Below are 18,573 nucleotides of genomic sequence, written 5' to 3'. Positions count from 1 at the left end.
ATTCGAAATTCAGGCAATTTCATAGCCCAATTAATTGGCGAGAGTATTTAAACGATAAAACAAATCTCTGGTCGAACGTCGTACTGGACATATTAAGGTTTAGGAGAAATCAAATTGTGTAGTTTAATTTGTATTTTCGGAATAGCAAGTAAATCACTTTTACGGTGTCAAAGCATGTTGAATATTTAAAACAACAATATTTAAAAGACATAAATATTTTATCGATTTATTAACTAGTACAATCTGGACACTCGTACGTTATTCTTGTGATGAAATTATTTCGAAAACATACCTTCGTTTTCTAAATAATTAAAAATGCCATTCGACAGACAAGTGTTCCGCGAATAAATATTCGGCATAAACGATTGATCGACTGCTTAAATTTTTATTTGCGTGAAACTCCGTCCGTTACTTTCTTTCGTCGTCCATTAATCGAATAAGATTCCATCCGTCTTTGACATAGATCGCTGAACGCAAACGCGGCTGAAATTAATTACAAACGAGTGGAGAGAACGCGCATCTCTGCGAGATCCTCAGTTCTTTGCGAGTCTAACTGAAAGACACGGACACCCGGTCGTTTCATCGTCGCGAAAGGGAGAGAATCCGAAGAAGACGACTCAGAAAGGAAACTTGTTCCAGATTTTTAATGCGACTGGATTAATTCTCGTATATTCCCGTCGCGCAAAGTGTTGCCAGGAATATTAATATCGAACCTATTAGATTGAAACGAATCGACGTAGACCAGGGATGGGGAACCTGCGCCATTTTGAGGTGCTACATCCTACCTTTTCGCGTGTAAGTCCATTTATATTCACGTGGACCAATAGTGTTTTGTCATTGCTTTTTATTATAAATTTATGTATCTTGTAACGCATTTTGGTTTCAATCTACTAAATCATGCTTTTCAACCCTTTCTGAAAACCGTCCTCAAAATATATTATTTGTTATTCTGTATTATATATAAAATTAACAAGTAATTCTTACGTAGAGATGCATAATAATTATAAGTATAAAATCTTTTTCATCTAGTATCATATATATTATTAGTTCTTCAAACAACATTCTACTAAAATTACTTCTGCCTATAAGAAAGAAAAAATATTTCCCAGAATATATTCCATCGTATTTTTATCAAGATAAAAGAATCTTATACAGGTTATCAGATGACAAATTGATATTTTAAAAAAGACAAAAATATTAAGCTTCAAATACCTGCTTCAATAAATTGATACTAAAATGCGTTATATTTATTCAACGAACATACAATTATCGAAGGTATTAATCTTCTTAAAAAAGTTAACCGCTCTTATCGATCTATAATGTTCTCGTTTCTCGTTTGGTTCCTGAACGCGGAAAGAAACGTGTAATAAAAATAAAAACAATTGACTCTAGACAGGATACAGAGCTATCAGGGAACCCCATCCGACTTTCAACAAAATTTACAATTGTTCCAATAAAATTATTAGCTGAATATTGACAAGTATTCTAGCTAATATCAATTTTAACAATGATGAATCTATACGTTAGATTTTTTAATTATCTCCTACTGTTGGAGAAAAAGGTAGGTTGGGGTCCTCGGAGTTCTCTGTATCCACCATTAAAATTTAAAAATCGTTCTAAAAAATAGACTGTCCTTATTTACCCCATCGTTCCACAATTGGCGCGTCAGCTCTTTTTTTCTCGCTCGGTTCGCGGGACAAAACCCGTAAAAAAGAACATAAATTATTTCATCGTTCATGGGGTTCGTAAAAAGGCACGAATTTATAAGTAGGCAAGTATCTGATTGTTATCTTGGCAGCATCGCGGCCTTCCAATGCCAAAAGGTTCCCCACCTCTGACGTAAACCGAAAATAATCTTTCGATTCGATCCCGTGTTTTCCGCCGCTGGAAAAACACATATTTTACGCGCGGTCGGGCGGAATTTAATTCGCTGAAAAGATCATTGACCGGATGTTTTTCACCGTCGAGCGGATTTATTCAAACAATAACACGCGCCGCTTCCATCGCGACCGTGTCGGCGATTAAAGGTAGGGGAAAAAAATATAATAGAATTTTGAATCTGTTACGAGATGGGGGGAGGGGCCGATGCGCGAATAAAAACATCGACGTAGTTAATCACCGGCGATTCAGGAATTTCAACAATTTCCGCGATGCTAGTTGGCCGAACGGGCCGGAGAAACGGGGATCAACGAGAGGAAAATAAAAATAAACAGCGACGGAACCCGATGGGGATCGTTCGATAAACCAGATTTCCTGGTTAATCGAAAACAAAGTTCTCCCGCGTAATCCACGCTGCTCTGTAACACCCGATCGCGCGACGGGGAAGGAGGGAAGGGGGAGGGAAAGGTATCTCGCGGCGTTGATCCTTGATCACCGATATAATTAGTATTTCAAACGAGCGTGGAACGTTTCTCGACAGGCAAGTATCGAAGAAGCGATTTAGGGGCGGCCGAACGATTTCACCCGTGCGTCGAAACTTTGAATTACTTTTCGTCGACTCTTTTCAATCTTCCTCACTCGATCCCGTTCGTCTGCCAACCCCCGTTTCCGTTCCTCGTAATGCATTTCTGTTTCTCGAAGCGACTTCTGTTTACTCGGATTGATACAAGATTCCCGAAACTTTCTGGCCGAGGCTGACTTTCTTCTCCGCGGATCCCCGCGAGAAACTTGGACGTTGTTCGGATGTACAGGGTGATCCTAGAAACTGGGACGTGTTGCAGCTCTTTTCCAACCGTGGACGCAAAAAATAAATACTGGGGATAGTTTCTAGACTAACCTTTTCTGATGCAACTCTTTTTCTAGAGAACATATTTTTACAGAGATCGTTTCTATAGACGTCATTCTGCATAGAAAAGTATTCAGGAATCGTCATTCAGAAAGTAGTATTTTGTGGCTATATTCCTCAATATTAATTTTAAAATTGCATTGATCGAGCACAAATCTATCTTAAACCTATCTAATTCATTATACTAAACCGATCTAGTATAACGGATATAATTTTAATATAGTAATATCTTTGTATTGAAAAGTGACACTGAAACGTAACAAAATATTATGTTTTCAATGGTGATACCTCAATATTTTTATGTACAGGATAAGGAAGATATGTAAAACGTAATATCACAAAGGGATAGTCCCCACTCAGTATTAATTTTATATATCCTCGATTGAAAAAGAACAAGTTTCCAAGCATCGTTCCAATTTTTAAAATCACCCTATGCGTTTATTTACATCATTTATTCGAATGTAATTTTAATCGTCATAATTTACTCGTTGATCATGGAAATCTTATTTGATTAGTAGGCACAGAACGAAAATGAGGAACAGTGATTCACGAGTATATTTTTATCGTTATTACTGTATAATAGATTGAACAATTGTTTGAATAATTTTTCAGCTAAATAATCGCTGGTGAAATATCCATTCCAAACTTGTGCTTCAAAACCTGTATCTATTGAATCCCTGTAAAAATTATCTCAATGATTGTTTAACCGAACAAGTTGTTCCAGTAAAAATATATTCGTATACCAAATGATTCTCGTTCGTCGAATCTATTCGTCATCTATTCTTCAAATAAGATTCTATTCGGCCGCTTCTAATTTCTAAAAAAACGTAAGAGTACGTGATTGTTATCTATCCTTCTAATTGGATACAATTACGACCTTGTTTGTTGACTTCTTCGATATTTCCCAGTCACAGAAAGATGAACTGTCTTCGACTTTCATTTTCCGATTGTCCACATTCGCGTACTATGTTTTCCTTCTATGGTTGTTGCACATTGTCCCTGTTGAACGTGGACGCACGTGCGATGCTTGACGTTTTCTGAAAGAACCATTACAGAGATTAGAATATTAACCATGTTACTATATCGGTATGTCGGGTGTACTAAATAACTGTTTTTCAAATAACAAATGTAGCGTAAGAGTCTCCATTAAACTGTATTCTTCCTATATTCTACTTTTTACGTGTCGTACTCTTCTCCATAGCACCTAGAATAGCTGAAAAGTAATGGTAACGAGAGTTTTTTTAACTAATATGTATACATATACGTATATATATATACATACACAGATACTATATATATACTATATATTTAAATCCCGTATCTCGTACTGGTGTTGGATGACTGCCTAGCTCATAGTAAATAGATACTTCCAAGATTTCCAGTTTTATTATTCGTATGAGTAAAGAAGCCTAACCGCTACATTAGTTTTCACTAGAACTTAGCCTAACGTCTTTAGACCTGTTTTTTGGAAACGACGTATAAACGAGAAATTTGTGTGTACAATACGTATGTAGCATGGGAGAGAAAAGCTCAAAATCCTTTCCGGACCGACCGCAAACACGGAAAGGATTTCCATCGGTGAATGAGAAGGTATGGCCTGTCCTGAATTATGGCCTGGTCCCGACTCTCGTACGCGATCATTGTTCGACAATTTCCATCGGGGAAGTGCATGCATTCAGGTTCGATGTCTGTAGTTCTAGTGAAAACTGCAGTCCGTTCACGTTTTGAAAATAAAGTTTCTCCTTGGCCGCGGGACCCATAGCCAGACAAGAGTGCCAGCAATCGAGAATATCCACGATTTCGTTTCGTTTCTCTTTTCTTCTTTTTTTTCCAATTTACCGCCGTCGTCTGTTCGTTTTCGCGCGCTTGAGGCCTCGACGCGCCTGTACACGCTTTGTTCCGTTTCGAGCCGCGATTATTCGATCGTTTTGGTCCTGTATCGTCGCCTTAGCACCGGCTATGGGTCAAACTTTGTACCGCGATAGACACGAATTAATTTGAGTCGAGTAATCGCAAAAGAGGAGGGGAGACGTCTGGGACAGGACTGTTGCCGAGAACGATGACGAAGACTACCTCGAAGATGCAGTCACCTAGGGGCGAGTAATCTACCATCTACCTAAACCTACTGTCTCTTAGAAACGTCGTCGTATATAAAGTGGTTTTTTATTATTATACATTATTCATAGTAATCAGACCTAGTGCAACCACGACGGGGCGATCGTTGATGATCGATCGGTACGTTTCGCCGACTATGAGCTACCTCGATGTCGACGGTTAGGATCCGAGCGAACCAGTAACCTGTCACAATTGCCCTAATGCTTGCCGCGTCGATTGTTCGTTGAATCGTCAAAAATGAAATCCTCCCGTGGTGGTACAATAACGTAGACAAATTAGACAAATCGAGCTGAACGGATACAAATAGTCTCTGGTTAGAAGCAGTTGGTAGTTAAAGAGAGTCGTTGTCAAATTGACTTTTGTAATTTAACGTTTACAGTAATTACTATAGTTATCGTTTAAGGTTGTCAACGTTGTAACGCGAATCCGATTCGAACGTATCGATTTCTATGGCCGGTCAAAATTCAAACGAGCACGAAACGCGGATCAGTTGACAACCTTAGCGTTGTTTAGGCTCTAGTCAGAGTTACGATCTGAAATAGAACACGTCGACCGACCGTAAAGAGTATCTTTATCCATTGGAAGACAATTTATTAAGTGTCGTCTCAGTTTGATTAAATGGTTATAGACACAGTAGTACGAACAAGGCGAACCTGGAGGCTGTGGCTGACCAAACCGCAGCCTCGAAGTCGTCGATCCATAGTTCATAGATCAATTTGATAGAACAGTAGATTAGTGCGTAGATAGTATGAGAGTGAAACCTTTCTTTTGTGTGTCGTGTGTATATCCGCAGATTTAACTGTCCAATATCTCTTTAATACGTATATATACATATATTTATCCTTTTCATTGTACTGACCACCCGCTGTATCTACGAATAGTAATTTTTTGATATACTAGTTACTAATACCTGTTACTTCGACCGCTGTTACTGTTTAAACACCGTTGGAATTTACTTGACACTAGTGTTAGAACGCTAATTAGTATAGCCGAGTGAGACCACACTTTTTTGTCGCGTACGTAGTATTAGAGATCTCGACGTTTACAATCGATATACTTTCACTATATTTATGCCTATACATACGTTGAAGGTTTACGATTATTATATTCGATATTTTATCGTTGAATTACGTGTGTGTAGTTTAGGATGTGCAGATTAACCATGTTAAAGTGTTTCCTATGTTGACGCTTCGCGTTCTCGTCGCTGCACGAGGGCGTGCCAACTAACAAGCCCCGCTGATAATCAACTTTAACCAACGACGTCACTGTTGATTCAACACGTGATTTGTCCAGTGTGTTGCTTCTGTCCGAGCCGTGTGCTTGAAATACTTTCGGGAAACAAAGCTGCTTTTTCACTTTCACGAACCATCGAGTCGCGATCGTTGAACGCTATACCATCGTCGCGAAAACCGCAGTGATACGATCCCGATGCGATCGAACGCCACGATCGCGTTTTAAACGCTTTACCTTCGAGGATCGTTCCTGCTAAACGATTACGAATCACCGCGAAAGTTTCATCAATCGATTGCAAGTCTTTGCAAATCTTAATTTTCCTCTGCTTGTAATAACAACGATGTTGTGTTGTCCTGTGTCGTTGCACACAAGCAGAGCGGTCCCTTGATCAAAAAAAGATCGAAAATGTATAGTGAAATTTTTTCGTACGAGGCTTCCTTTTCGAGATAATTAATCTCGAAAATTTACGGGGCGCACGGCTATCGTAACAAAATTCGATTCTCGTTGCGAATATTTCTCATTTATACATACAATATAGCTTGTGAAAAGAAATTCATTCTCCAAGATGAAATACTGGGAACAGTTTGTAAGTGTATAAAATAATATTCCAGCGCGAACGAGTTTGTTAATCAAACGCGCGCGTGCTCCATATATCTTCAAAATCAATTATCTCGAGAACGAAACCTCCTTCAAAAAAACTTTATTCTACATTTTTTACTTAGTTTTTGACGAGGACCTCGATTTTATACTGTATTGGTGGTTTAAAGTGCTGCTGAATATTCCACGTTTATTTGATATCGATTACGATGATCAAACAGATTGTAATTATCTGTCTTCTTGATTGTGTAAACGTATTGATCGCCAAAGGTTTGACTTACTTCGAATACGGCAAAACTAAATATTCCTAAATGTATTAAATTTATTATTCGCAAGGATTCATCTACATTTTTAATGGTAACCAAAAACTATCGTAAGATTATTCCGGTATTTATACAAATATTTTTTGTTTCTTAAAGTACCTATTAAAACTTTAAATACATATAAATATCAATGCTTTATAAATATGTTAGGAATTTATTTTTTCTTGAACATAAGTAATTTAATACATTTAGGACAATTTAGCTTCGTTACATGTAAATCAAATCTACGGTGTCCAATGAAGATATTAAACAAGCGTATAATAATCAGTGAATTACAGTATATTAATACAGTATACATAACGCAGTTGGTGAAACGCTATTTATCCTATATTTGTAACTAACATTTCAGGAGGACGTATTTATAACGGTATTCGAAAATATATCTTCCAATATCCGATCCCCTTTCACGAAAACAGTTCGATGATCGTGCAAATATTATGCACTCGAGGAATATGTACACGGAAACACGCTGTTTGAGGCGCGCGTGTATTTTATTGGCTGCGCGTATCAATCGCGTGGCACACCGATCGACGAGTAATTTTATCCCCAAGCGCGTAATCGACGTTTTTCATTACTTAAAAACTGTTGTCGCGAGCCGCTCGCGAAACGATCACCCGGAAGACTTGAATCGCGGAGATTAATATTTCGATCACTGTCCGGACGTCAGTTTCAATTTTTGCGCCTCCGAAGCACGGCGCCAATTTATTAAATCGATTCCAGCTATCTCCTCGCTTTCCGTTAATTTCTCAAGCGGAACATACTAATTCCATAAAAACATCGCCCGAGGCGTCGGAATGTATTTCGATTTATCTCCCGCGTCCGGTTTTTGATTTACTCGAGTCAGTATTACACGGATCGAGGAATTAATTGCCCGGCCGACGCGATACGACAAAACGTTGGCCACGCGAACGCCGCCCGTTTGAAATCACTCTCCTGTCGGGATGTCACAGTTTTCTTGCTCGCCGATATTTCATATCCCGCGAGTGGATTTCGCAGCGCAACCCCCTTATCCGGACTCTCAATCGTATATACGTCAGCTGGAGATACACTCGAAATAGATGAACTCTTGGCCTAGATCTTTATGCGTCCGTCGTTTCGATGAAAACGATCGAACCGTGCCTCTAAGAATCTCCGCCAGGCTTCGAGGACCGTATATTACGGGCACCTGCGCTTTCAGGCTCGCGTTTTTCGTCGCGGACACGGAAACCAGTTGCCCTATTGACGCCCCATGGTCGTGAAATCCAGAAACTCGCCACCTATTCCCGCCCTCCCTGACACGTGGCCCCTTTTTTTTTTTCTACGAAACGTCCGATAAACGTATACGGGCAAGGTTTTCCGGTTCATTCGTCATTCCGCCCGACAGCGCTCCGATTTCGTTCTTTATGTCCGCGCCCCTGTTACGACACGGTCTCGAAGCTGCAACGACCAACGAGTTTCCACTGCCCGAATGTTCGCATTAAGGGTTTTCCTCGTGTCTCGGGCTGAAAAAGATTGATATTTCTGCCATTCTTTTTTATTGAAGCACGCTGAACAGTCTTAGATACCAGTATACATCCTTCGAACTATTGACTTCGAGTTTCGAGGCACGTAAGTTTACTAATTACTATTATTATTCATTTAGTAATCCATTAGTACAAAAAAAGTGATATGTAGGGAAAAAGAAAATAAAAATTATACAGATTTTGTAGTAGTACTACGACAATATAGATATATGCTTGCATCTAAGACCAAAATTGTGCAAAAATTTTTTTTCAAATTTGAGGTTTCAAACGCTTTTGAAATAGTAAGGCAAAATTTAAAAACTAAAACATGAGAATTTGCATTTTTTATTATAATGAAAACGATATCTCGGAAACTAAGGAATCGTTTTGAAACTTTGGTTACATGTAATGATTATTCCAATATGTCGAAAACTTTCTTCTATAATTCAGTTTTTTCTAACTCAGATGAAAGCTACATTATTTGATGAAGTGCAATTGTATTACTGTTATTAGAACTGGTTTAATATTAAATTAAGTTGCATGAAAAATTCGCGTAGTATTTACAAAAGCACATTAATAAGTAGAAAAAAGTTTCTGTTTAATATGCTAGATACTTTTGCTCAGAGAAAAGTCTGAAACAGTTTCCATTTTTTACCCAGAGTCACGAGGAAGCACCCTCAAGGAGTTTGCTTAGTTTGGAGGTAAACGAAATTGATTTTGAGTCTTTTATTTATTTGAATTCACACGACTACGTTTATGCACAGTAAAAATATTTTGGATGATCAGAAGAATAATTATCAAATTAAACATAGTTTTCTATGTAACTTTTATATAACTTCAAGGTAACTTGAATTTACAGTTTAACAAAGATGTATCCAGTTTTCTTAAGAAAAAATTTAAAATATAATTCAATTTTTATGGCTCTGATCTAGGCTTACTGTTCAATACATTATTATTACAGAATACACTGCCGATTATAAGTTTGAGATCGACCTCTTCGTCCTGATGCAATTTATAAAATATGAATCTAACGAATTTAGCACACTGAAATTTTAAGTTATGCTCATATTTTATGAAACACACTGCATCAGATGATACAGTAAGCAAACAACTATAATTTCCATTTAGCTGTATCTTCTAATGAGTAATTTCCGTCTATCTGCATATAAAATGATACTTGAATAAGCGCTTCGTGTCACCATTAAGTTAGTTGCACATATTATCTGAGTCAGTGTTTCTCAAGCTACGTTCTACGGGCACCTGGAGGTCCACGAGTACTCAAAAGAAAAGAAACAAGCGTAAAACAGTAATTTATTCTTATCACAAACATCCTACAAAGCGTTTTCTGTCGTCAATAGAAAATTAAATTGAGGAAAGCTTGATAGTTTGAAATAGCTGTAATTTTTTGTCTACCTTTGTCAATATCATATTTTACACTTGTAATATATTCCTTACTTATCATTCTGCTTCTATAAAAAGTAATCAACAATACTAAACTTTGTTGTACTATTATGTAAAAAAAATTAATTTACTATTAAAGAATATTACAAAAATCAGACAAATTCCTTCAGTAGACAATGCATAAAAGATTTAAATTATTTCAACATAAATACCTTTTATTCAGAAATAGTTTTCAAATACATGGAATAATTAATAATTCAATTTTATTCACTGAGATCATTCATTAGAAGATGTAGTCCGAGAAACACTGATTCACTCTACATAATATGGCGATGATATATGAATAGATAATTATACCTCGTGAATATCTTTGAACGAAAGCTACTTTAAGGTTCAGACAAACATAGAATACGGGATCGAACAATTACACAAATAGTCAATGTCATCTTATCTCGATAAAAGATAGAAGCCTCGAAATTTCGAATACGGAATATCAAATTCTCGTGAAACGAATCGTGTTCGATTCGGTTAAAGGTCGGTCTGAAATTTACAAACGGCAGTAAATCATGTATTCCGCGCGTTTAAACTTCTCCCGGTCGCCTATCGGTTAATCGGATCGTAGACGAAATTGTCGTGCATCGCGTACAACCATGGTGGCTTTATCGAGGACAAAAGTGCTGGCAAAACGTTTTCCGATGATTTCTTATTATTTCGTGACTCCCGTGTCGCTTTGAGAGTCCGGTTAATCCAGTGACGCAATTTCCATTCATAGTCCCGAGCGTACAGGGGGTAAAAAGATACGAAGTCACGTAAATCGTTACGCGATAGAGGCACGCGGCGAATATTCCTCTGTAGCTGCAACGGACCCAAAACTTCCGGTTGTAGCCCCGATAGAGAGAAGCCACACCATTAAGCGGCGTGATACCCCCATACAAATCACGTCGATCCGCGATTTATGGTCCGTTCACCTCCCCTCTCGCTATCGTGTTATCAGTCCGGCCAGTTACCAGTTCCTGAAACGAGATTCCACCCTGAGAAACACTCTGTTTTCACGCTGTCCGAACTTGATTCTTCCCTTTCGCGTAAACGACAAGTTTGGACACTGTCGCGTTCGATTCGAAGCGCGATTGAAAATTCCTCAAAATTCCATACCGTTTCGAGAACAAGAGGAAAGAAGAAATTCAACTCTTTCGACTCCGCGATTCGTTGAATCGCCCTGCAATCTCCCTCGATTCCCACGAGACTCGTTGACTCGAAGCTTTTCTTTCGGATTCGATGTTTCCTCTAGCTCCTATAGACTCTCTAACCATCTGCTGCGATCTTTGTATACGGAACCACTAACCCAATTAACCTGGAACTGGCTTTAGCGACGTTTCGTAATATTTTATGTTTCGTAGAAACTTTCAGCTACCTCTCATCGATTCCTTCCTACGTACATCCAACGTTTCCAGCGCTTATTTCCGCGAAACGAACCTCTTGTGCAAGTCGATCCAAAGGAGGGCTCGAAAAATCTAGGGGCAAGCAGTACTCTCGACAGTAGAAAAGGAAATGTTCGATTAACTCTGATCGACAAATCGATTCTATCGGAAGAATATGGGATTTTTCGTCTGAAAATTACAATTAGTTGCGTCTTTCGTTATCTCTTGTGCAAAACAATTGCAAAAGCATAAAGACTTTGACAGATAACGATAGCATCTCTTCTTCTATTATAATATTTTACGTACGCTACTAACACGCTCACTGTCCACTACGTAAATTTATAGCGTGCAATCAACATTTTTCTTTCATTACCAAACATCTAATAAACATAAATAAATTTAATAAATTGTACAAATTCACACAAGACACAAGGGTCTAGAAAAGTCCAAGTTTGGCTGCCATTGGTATTTCCTTCTAATTTTTATTCACAAAACGACACAGTACAATTTCTCTAGAAAATTCTCGGTCACCCTGAAACGCACACGCATAAAAAATTCGTATTTAAATTCCCCAGTGGAAAATAGGAGAAAAGACTGAATAGCCTCGAAAAGCTGTGTGGGCAGCGAGCGATGTTGAAACAAAAAGACGCGTATTGCACCGCCGGAAGTTGATTCTCAGGCGTACGTTAAGTGGACATTTTCTCTGCTTTCGCCAGTACTTGCGTCCTGCCCCGTAACCTTCGACCCAGATTTTGAATCGCACCGCGCTTTCATCGATTTAATTTCGCCCTCTTTATTTGGTATCGCTGCCGATTCATCACTCCCGATTCCCGCAAGTCCACGCAGATTTCGAATCGACCCTTGTACACGCCTCGCCGTCGCTTTGTACGACTCCAACAATGGCTATAATTCACTGGCGTGTATCCCCGTTTTCATTCCCCGTCTTTTCACCGTGTCCTGTCCATTCTCACTGTTTCCCGCGCCGCTCTTTCGCCGTCGATGTTCCGCGCTAATGTTTCGACGGACCGCCTTTGCGCGTCCAGACCGACTTTAAACCATTTACCCGAGATCCCTTGTGCGATATTTTTTTTTCCTTTTTTCTTTCTTTCTTTCTTTCCTTTTTTTTTCTTTTTTTTTTTTTGTTCTTACCCCGATTCCAACGCTAAACGCTCCGCTCGCGTAATGCGCGCGGCGGCGTGTTTGCCCCGCGAAAAGCGAACCGCCGAGGAAAAATTGCGGAACGTGACGTCAGACCGTCCGTATTCATTGACAGCACAAAACACGCTGGTATTTATTCAACCGGCTTAAAAGATCCTCGAGTTTTGTTCCCGCGGATACCCGCGTACGCGATGAAGTTTTTCTTTGCGCGCGTCGTTATAAATTCCGTGTTATCGGGCACGACCGGGAGTAATTAATGCCCCTGTAAGTAATTAACGTACGAAGATTACCGTCATTCTCGCAACGTATTTCGCGGCGCCCGGAATAAATCTGATCATAAATATCGATTCCTAACCCGTTCGGTAGATACGCGATTTGAAAAAGACGAATCTCACTGCCTTTATCGAGCGTCTGTTCGATCAATGTTTCAGTCGACTTGAGTTAAAATGATTTTCGTGAATGTCACTGCTATGATGCATGATGAAAAATAATAGATTTTATGATATTTACAACTACTATATTATTTCACATAAACTATTTGCTGGCACATTTACAATTACATTTATTGTTTGTCGATTTAGTTTCTATAATTCTGAAGATGATTTCGAACTGGTAGATCGAAGCATTCGTAGAATAGACGCTTGATCGAGATTGGAAAATTTGTCTCTTTCATTATATCTACAAGCTCTAATACTAATGACTTATTATTTTACTCCCTAATTTCGCGAAAGAAAAACCGTGGTTTTTAGTTTTTGACTTATATAAGATTATTCAAGATTACCAATCATTTATTACACAATGTCGGTCAAAATTATGGGACCACCTGCATTTAATATTTTTTTATCAAAGATGTCCTGAATGTCCTATTATTTAGAAAAATTAATTGTTGCGTTTTACGTTGAATTTACGTACGTATAAACAGGAGTTTCAGATGTGAACGTTTAACTCGAAACATCCAAATGAAAGACATAAAACCGGTTTTTTCATTAAAACAAAAATTCACGTAACTTCTTTTACGACACGTCAGTATTTGCTTGCTTCGGAACAAACGCACGTAGAGCAATTAAAAAACTAAAAAAATTTTTATTGTCTGGCTTACTAAATCATCGTAGAACGAGATTCTCTGCTTTCAGGATTCTTTATGGTCTCATACTTCTGACCGGCAGTGTAATAACAGAGATTGCATTGTCCAATTTTCTCTCGCGGAAAAACCACGTTTAGCCGCATCGAAATGTTACTGTTTACATTTGTATTATATTTATTTCCATCAAACTAGATCTCCACGATTCAAGAAACACATCGTTGGCTGTTTCCTGAACCAGCGAAAGATCAACTCATCACCCCCCATTTTTAATATACTGGGCGATCGCGTTATCGTCATCTAGAATTTTTCTTTTCGATGAACGAAACACATTCATTCAAATAAATCTCGAAAGTTTGTAATAAATTTCGAATCACGAATCTTATCGCAATTTTCTTTTTAATCGAATTGCACATGCTTTTTGATATTATCGATTATTGGCTGTGAGTTTGAAAAATTCAATAACTTTGATTTAAAAAATCAGATCGTTAATATAAAAATAGTAATATGAAGTAGTAAATAGTTTCTTCTACTTTTTCTTTACATCGTTCTTTCGCGAGACAAATTCTAGAAAATGATGACATGAATCCCCGGTATATGTGGTATTTTAATTGTTAGCACTAACTTAACTGGCTGTATTTATTTTATAAATATAAAAACTTGTTCTCGGAAGAAGTCAGTTTTTAATATATCAATACAATAAAGCATTCATGCCACCGAAGTATCGAATCCAAATAAGAGAATGTATAGAATCATTTTCTGAGATATCATATGAACTCCAGCTACCAGTTAAGCATGTGCTTACAATTTCAGAAACGCCCGGTATAAGTTATCGAGGAAATTCAGTTAAAAAGATTTTAATTTATTTTCTCGCCACCGCCCCCATCGTCCCCTTTTTTGTTTTATCCCACATTCTCAGCTCTCTTCTTGTTCTTTATTAATGTCAGGAGTGCCGGCAGTGTACTACCACGGAACCGGAAGTGAGAATGCGAGCCGCGCGTATACGGAGACACCGATGCAACACGTCCAACGGACTGCAATCCGGAAGAAATGTATGAAGTCGACATTCACTTTGGACTGGAAATACGCATTACGCCTTCTTTCCCCACTCTCATCTATGTCTCTGTTTTTCCAATTATCTTAGCAACTCTGACTATTTTTTTTGTACCTCTCTATTTTTGTATCCTCCTCTTCTTTGTCTGTCTCTTTCATTTTTTTCACTCGTCTTTCGAACATCGATCGCCCAATGCTTCAGCTTCCGCGCGTACGCGAAAATTCCGGTTTATGGTTTTACCGTCCGTTTCGCCAATTATCACCCTCGATCGTTCCCCGTTCCGCATCATTTATCGCGATTCATACATTTCTGCCCCCCGACCCCTTTGAAGCCCGCGTTCGCGGAAATAACAACGACGAAACGCTATTCGACGAGTCGAGCTCTACTCGGGGGAGCACACTATCGTAACCAGTTTCGCCCAATCAATAGCCCATTGGTTCTATTATTACATGACAAATATTTGATGAGCACTCGTCGCGTCCGTGCGAACGCGATATTCGATCTTGTCGATGAGACTTCGAGGAATCCTCCTGTTAATATTGCAGCACACGGGAAATATTCTAACGAGAAAACATCCGTCGCTACGAGTCTGACTGGCACACAGCGACGGAGCTTGAATTACCGAAGCCAGAGATTATAGTTTCAGAATAGTACGATCAATCGTTTACAAGATATTTAACGTTAAAATTTTAGCGTCCATGTTCGTCTGCTGAGATAGTGTCAGGTTCACGGAAGAAAAGCTCTGAGTGGAATTCGACGCAATACGCTAACTCTGTGACGTTTGTGAGCTAAATTGCATTGGTGGATGCATGATCTTGTGCAATAGGTACTCGATCATTTGAAAAGTATCGTACTTAATAATTAGATTATATAGACATTGAAATTTTTTTATGCATAAATATGCAAGGTGTTCGGCCACCCCTGGGAAAAATTTGAATGGGAGATTCTAGAGCCCAAAATAAGACGAAAATCAAGAATATCAATTAGTTGATTGAGGCTTCGTTAAAAAGTTATTAAAAGTTATTAAAAAATTAAATTAAAAAATTTCAAATCATTGACGGAAAAATTATTTTCGGTTGCGGGGGTTAATTACAATCATTTTTGTTGAATAGACATACCCCCGAAATCTTACGCACTTAGGCGGAAAAAATTCTTTACCGAAAATATAATGTCTGATCATGAATGATGATTCCCTTGAAATTCGGCGAAATTGAAAAGTTCAAATCCGTCTAAAAAAATTATTTTTCGTTGCAGGGATCAATTACAATCATTTTTGGTTAATACACATACCCTCGAAATCCTACGCAGTTTCGAGAAAAAAATTCCTAATCGAAAATGTAATTTATGGCCAAAAATGTTGCCCAGAAATTTCATGCGAATCTTTAAAATATCATAACTTCTGAACAGATTGGAGGATTTTAATGTTTCAAACGGCAAACAACGCGTATCTTGATGAAGAATATGTGGAAATTCAAAGAATATTCGAAAAGTTGTTCCTCAACCCCGTAAACTGAGAAAAACACCATAAAAATGGTCCAATATTCAAAAGACCATAACTCCTATAATAATGAATATATTTCAATGAAATTTTTTTCTGAAACAGAGCTCATAGGTACCTACAAAAAAGTATTAAACAACTTTTCCATAGGGCGTCAAACAAAATTAATAAAAATGTAAAATAGATTTTTAAGAAAAATCGACAGGGGGTGCTTAAATTTTTCGGCGAAAAAAAAATTTCAAATCATTCTGGAAAAATTATTTTCAATTGTGGGGATCAATTACAATCATTTTTGGTGAATAGACATACCCCCGAAATCCTATCCAATTTCGAGAAAAAAAATTTTTTATCGAAAATATACTGTGTGGCCGGAAATGTTTCTATAACTTTTTAACGAAGCCTCAATCAACAAATTAGTATCCTTAATTTTCGTCTTATTTTGGCCTCTAGAATCTCCTATTAAAATTTTCCTAGGGGTAGCCGAACACCCTGTATATAAATTGTAGAAAATACAAGTTACAGTTGCAACAAAAATATTTAAGAACACGATGCAAACATATGTTTACAGAAACTGTCTGCATTGATTTCAAGTTCCGTATCAATTCTTGAAATACTTCTCACGTATTATGGAACATTCTATATACATTTGCATTATAACTGTCTACTCTTTCTCGTGAAAACTCTTTATTATCTTCTCATCGTGGATAAACAGACTGGCAAAAATTGAAACGTTGCTCGTAAAAATTATTAACCGTATTCCCCTGAAACTATAACGACTGGCTTCAATATTCCACGATTCCGTCACTGTGCAGAACCCGAATGACCGGTCGAACTTGCGCCGAGGGGATGTTGCCTTGCAAGTAAGCGCATCGAGAAAGTCGTTTCTATTGTCCCCGGGCCGTTTCTTACGCGAGCATATTAACCAGACCGGCGTAATAACGTCGTACGCGAGTGTGCTTCCGACCGGATTCCCGGGCGAACCACTGTAGAGAAACAAAAGGGCGCAGGCAAAATGGAAACGAAGGAACGAAAGAACGGTCGGAGGAGAAGGTTTAATCCGGGGGATCGCGAAAGCGTCGCGACGCAGAAGGAAAACCGTGCTCGATCGTCGGCACGGTTTCAGGGGGAGGATCAGCGACGAAGCAACACACATGGAACAATCACGTCTCCGACTTCCTTTCGGCCCCTATCGCTTTGACGTCGCAATATTTGTTCTCTCGTTTAATTAGCCACCGGCTTGAGTGGCGGACGAGACAGACGCGGCGAAACGCGCGTACGCGTTGTGCATCAAGCGCGGAGCAGTTGTGATCAGAGTTTTATGTTTCAGTGGATCTTACCAACGGACAGCTCACCCCCAACAACAACACGCCCTTGCTCACGCAAGCTCTTTCTGGTACGTCTAAAGTTTTCCATTCTTTTCGGCTTCGATCGGCTACCGCTTTCTTAATTTGTCTCGCATTAAAGAAGGGCTCCCCTCGGGGGTGGGGTTTTTCTGTACATCAGAATGCACGGCCGATATATATATATATATGTATAGGTTCTAGCTGGGAACGACGCACGGTTTCCGATTCTTGATCGCTTTTCATTTATCGAGTCACGCGATAGAGAACGAAAGCAATAACAGGAGAGAATACGACGATAGCTTCCACGGGGCTTCTTACGAGGCCCTTCGTGATTGCTAGATCGAGACGTTACGATATACCAACGGGATCCGGTATTACGGGGCGTTGCAACGGGACTGGAACTCGTGTAATTCAATCCCCTTTCGTGATTCGATTCTCGAGCTTTAACCGAAACAAGCTTTGCATTACGCCGTAATGGCAAATTGCAACCCTAATGCGGCTTCTTCGTACCTCGAACCGTGAACGCGCGCTAAGACTCGCCGCCCTTCGCGGAACTTGCCAAAGGTTACGCCTGGCTGTACGCGATCGTTGTGCTCGAATCGTTTCTTAATTCGCGGAACAGCGACTTCTTCGAATCTCGAACCGACGGAGGACGCGATTGTCTCACGATGTTCGATTTCTTTCGATCGATCTGCATCTTGGTAGCGCTTTGTGTCGAAAATTTTTCACCAGTCTGGACGAAATTTCTAATCATCGAACGTGTAAACAGGTGTATGACGAAGTCCTTTCGAAGTTAATATAGTTCAACTAATAAAAGAGTCAAAGAAAATTATATAGGGACGAGTAGTTCAACACATTCAATGTGCAACAACAATTTGACTCTCGTAACATTTTTCTAATATATTTAAATAGGATCAGGTGTCCATTTTGTCGCTGATAAATGATGCATTTTCGATGCCACTGCCAGATATACAACCCCCGCGCCATTTGTCATCCGCCTCCGAATTTGACCGTAGAACATGTTTAATATTTATTGCAATATTCGATTTTCTCCACACGATTACCTTACCCATACGAAACGATGAT

At 38.9% G+C, this 18,573-nt stretch overlaps 1 protein-coding gene across 4 annotated transcripts in view; it reads left to right on the top strand.

Annotated features, from left to right (window-relative positions):
- Positions 1–18,573, top strand: part of LOC122401420 (RNA-binding protein Musashi homolog Rbp6) — a 1,207,497-nt gene that overhangs the window by 1,166,948 nt on the left and 21,976 nt on the right. For 2 of the 4 annotated variants that reach the window (XM_043403533.1, XM_043403530.1), the window contains exons 12-13: positions 14,540–14,644; positions 17,472–17,537. In XM_043403533.1, the coding sequence (XP_043259468.1) occupies positions 14,540–14,644; positions 17,472–17,537 (171 nt within the window). The remainder of the gene's footprint in view (positions 1–14,539; positions 14,645–17,471; positions 17,538–18,573) is intronic. The other 2 variants (XM_043403532.1, XM_043403531.1) reach the window with 1 other exon arrangement.

This window comes from Colletes gigas, unplaced genomic scaffold, assembly GCF_013123115.1.
Source record: "Colletes gigas isolate AHSC1104 unplaced genomic scaffold, ASM1312311v1 Colletes_gigas_Sc00024, whole genome shotgun sequence".
In the NCBI taxonomy this organism is placed as follows: domain Eukaryota; kingdom Metazoa; phylum Arthropoda; class Insecta; order Hymenoptera; family Colletidae; genus Colletes; species Colletes gigas.
Note: the sequence above shows the minus strand (reverse complement) of the source record. Positions and strands in the feature narration are given on the sequence as shown.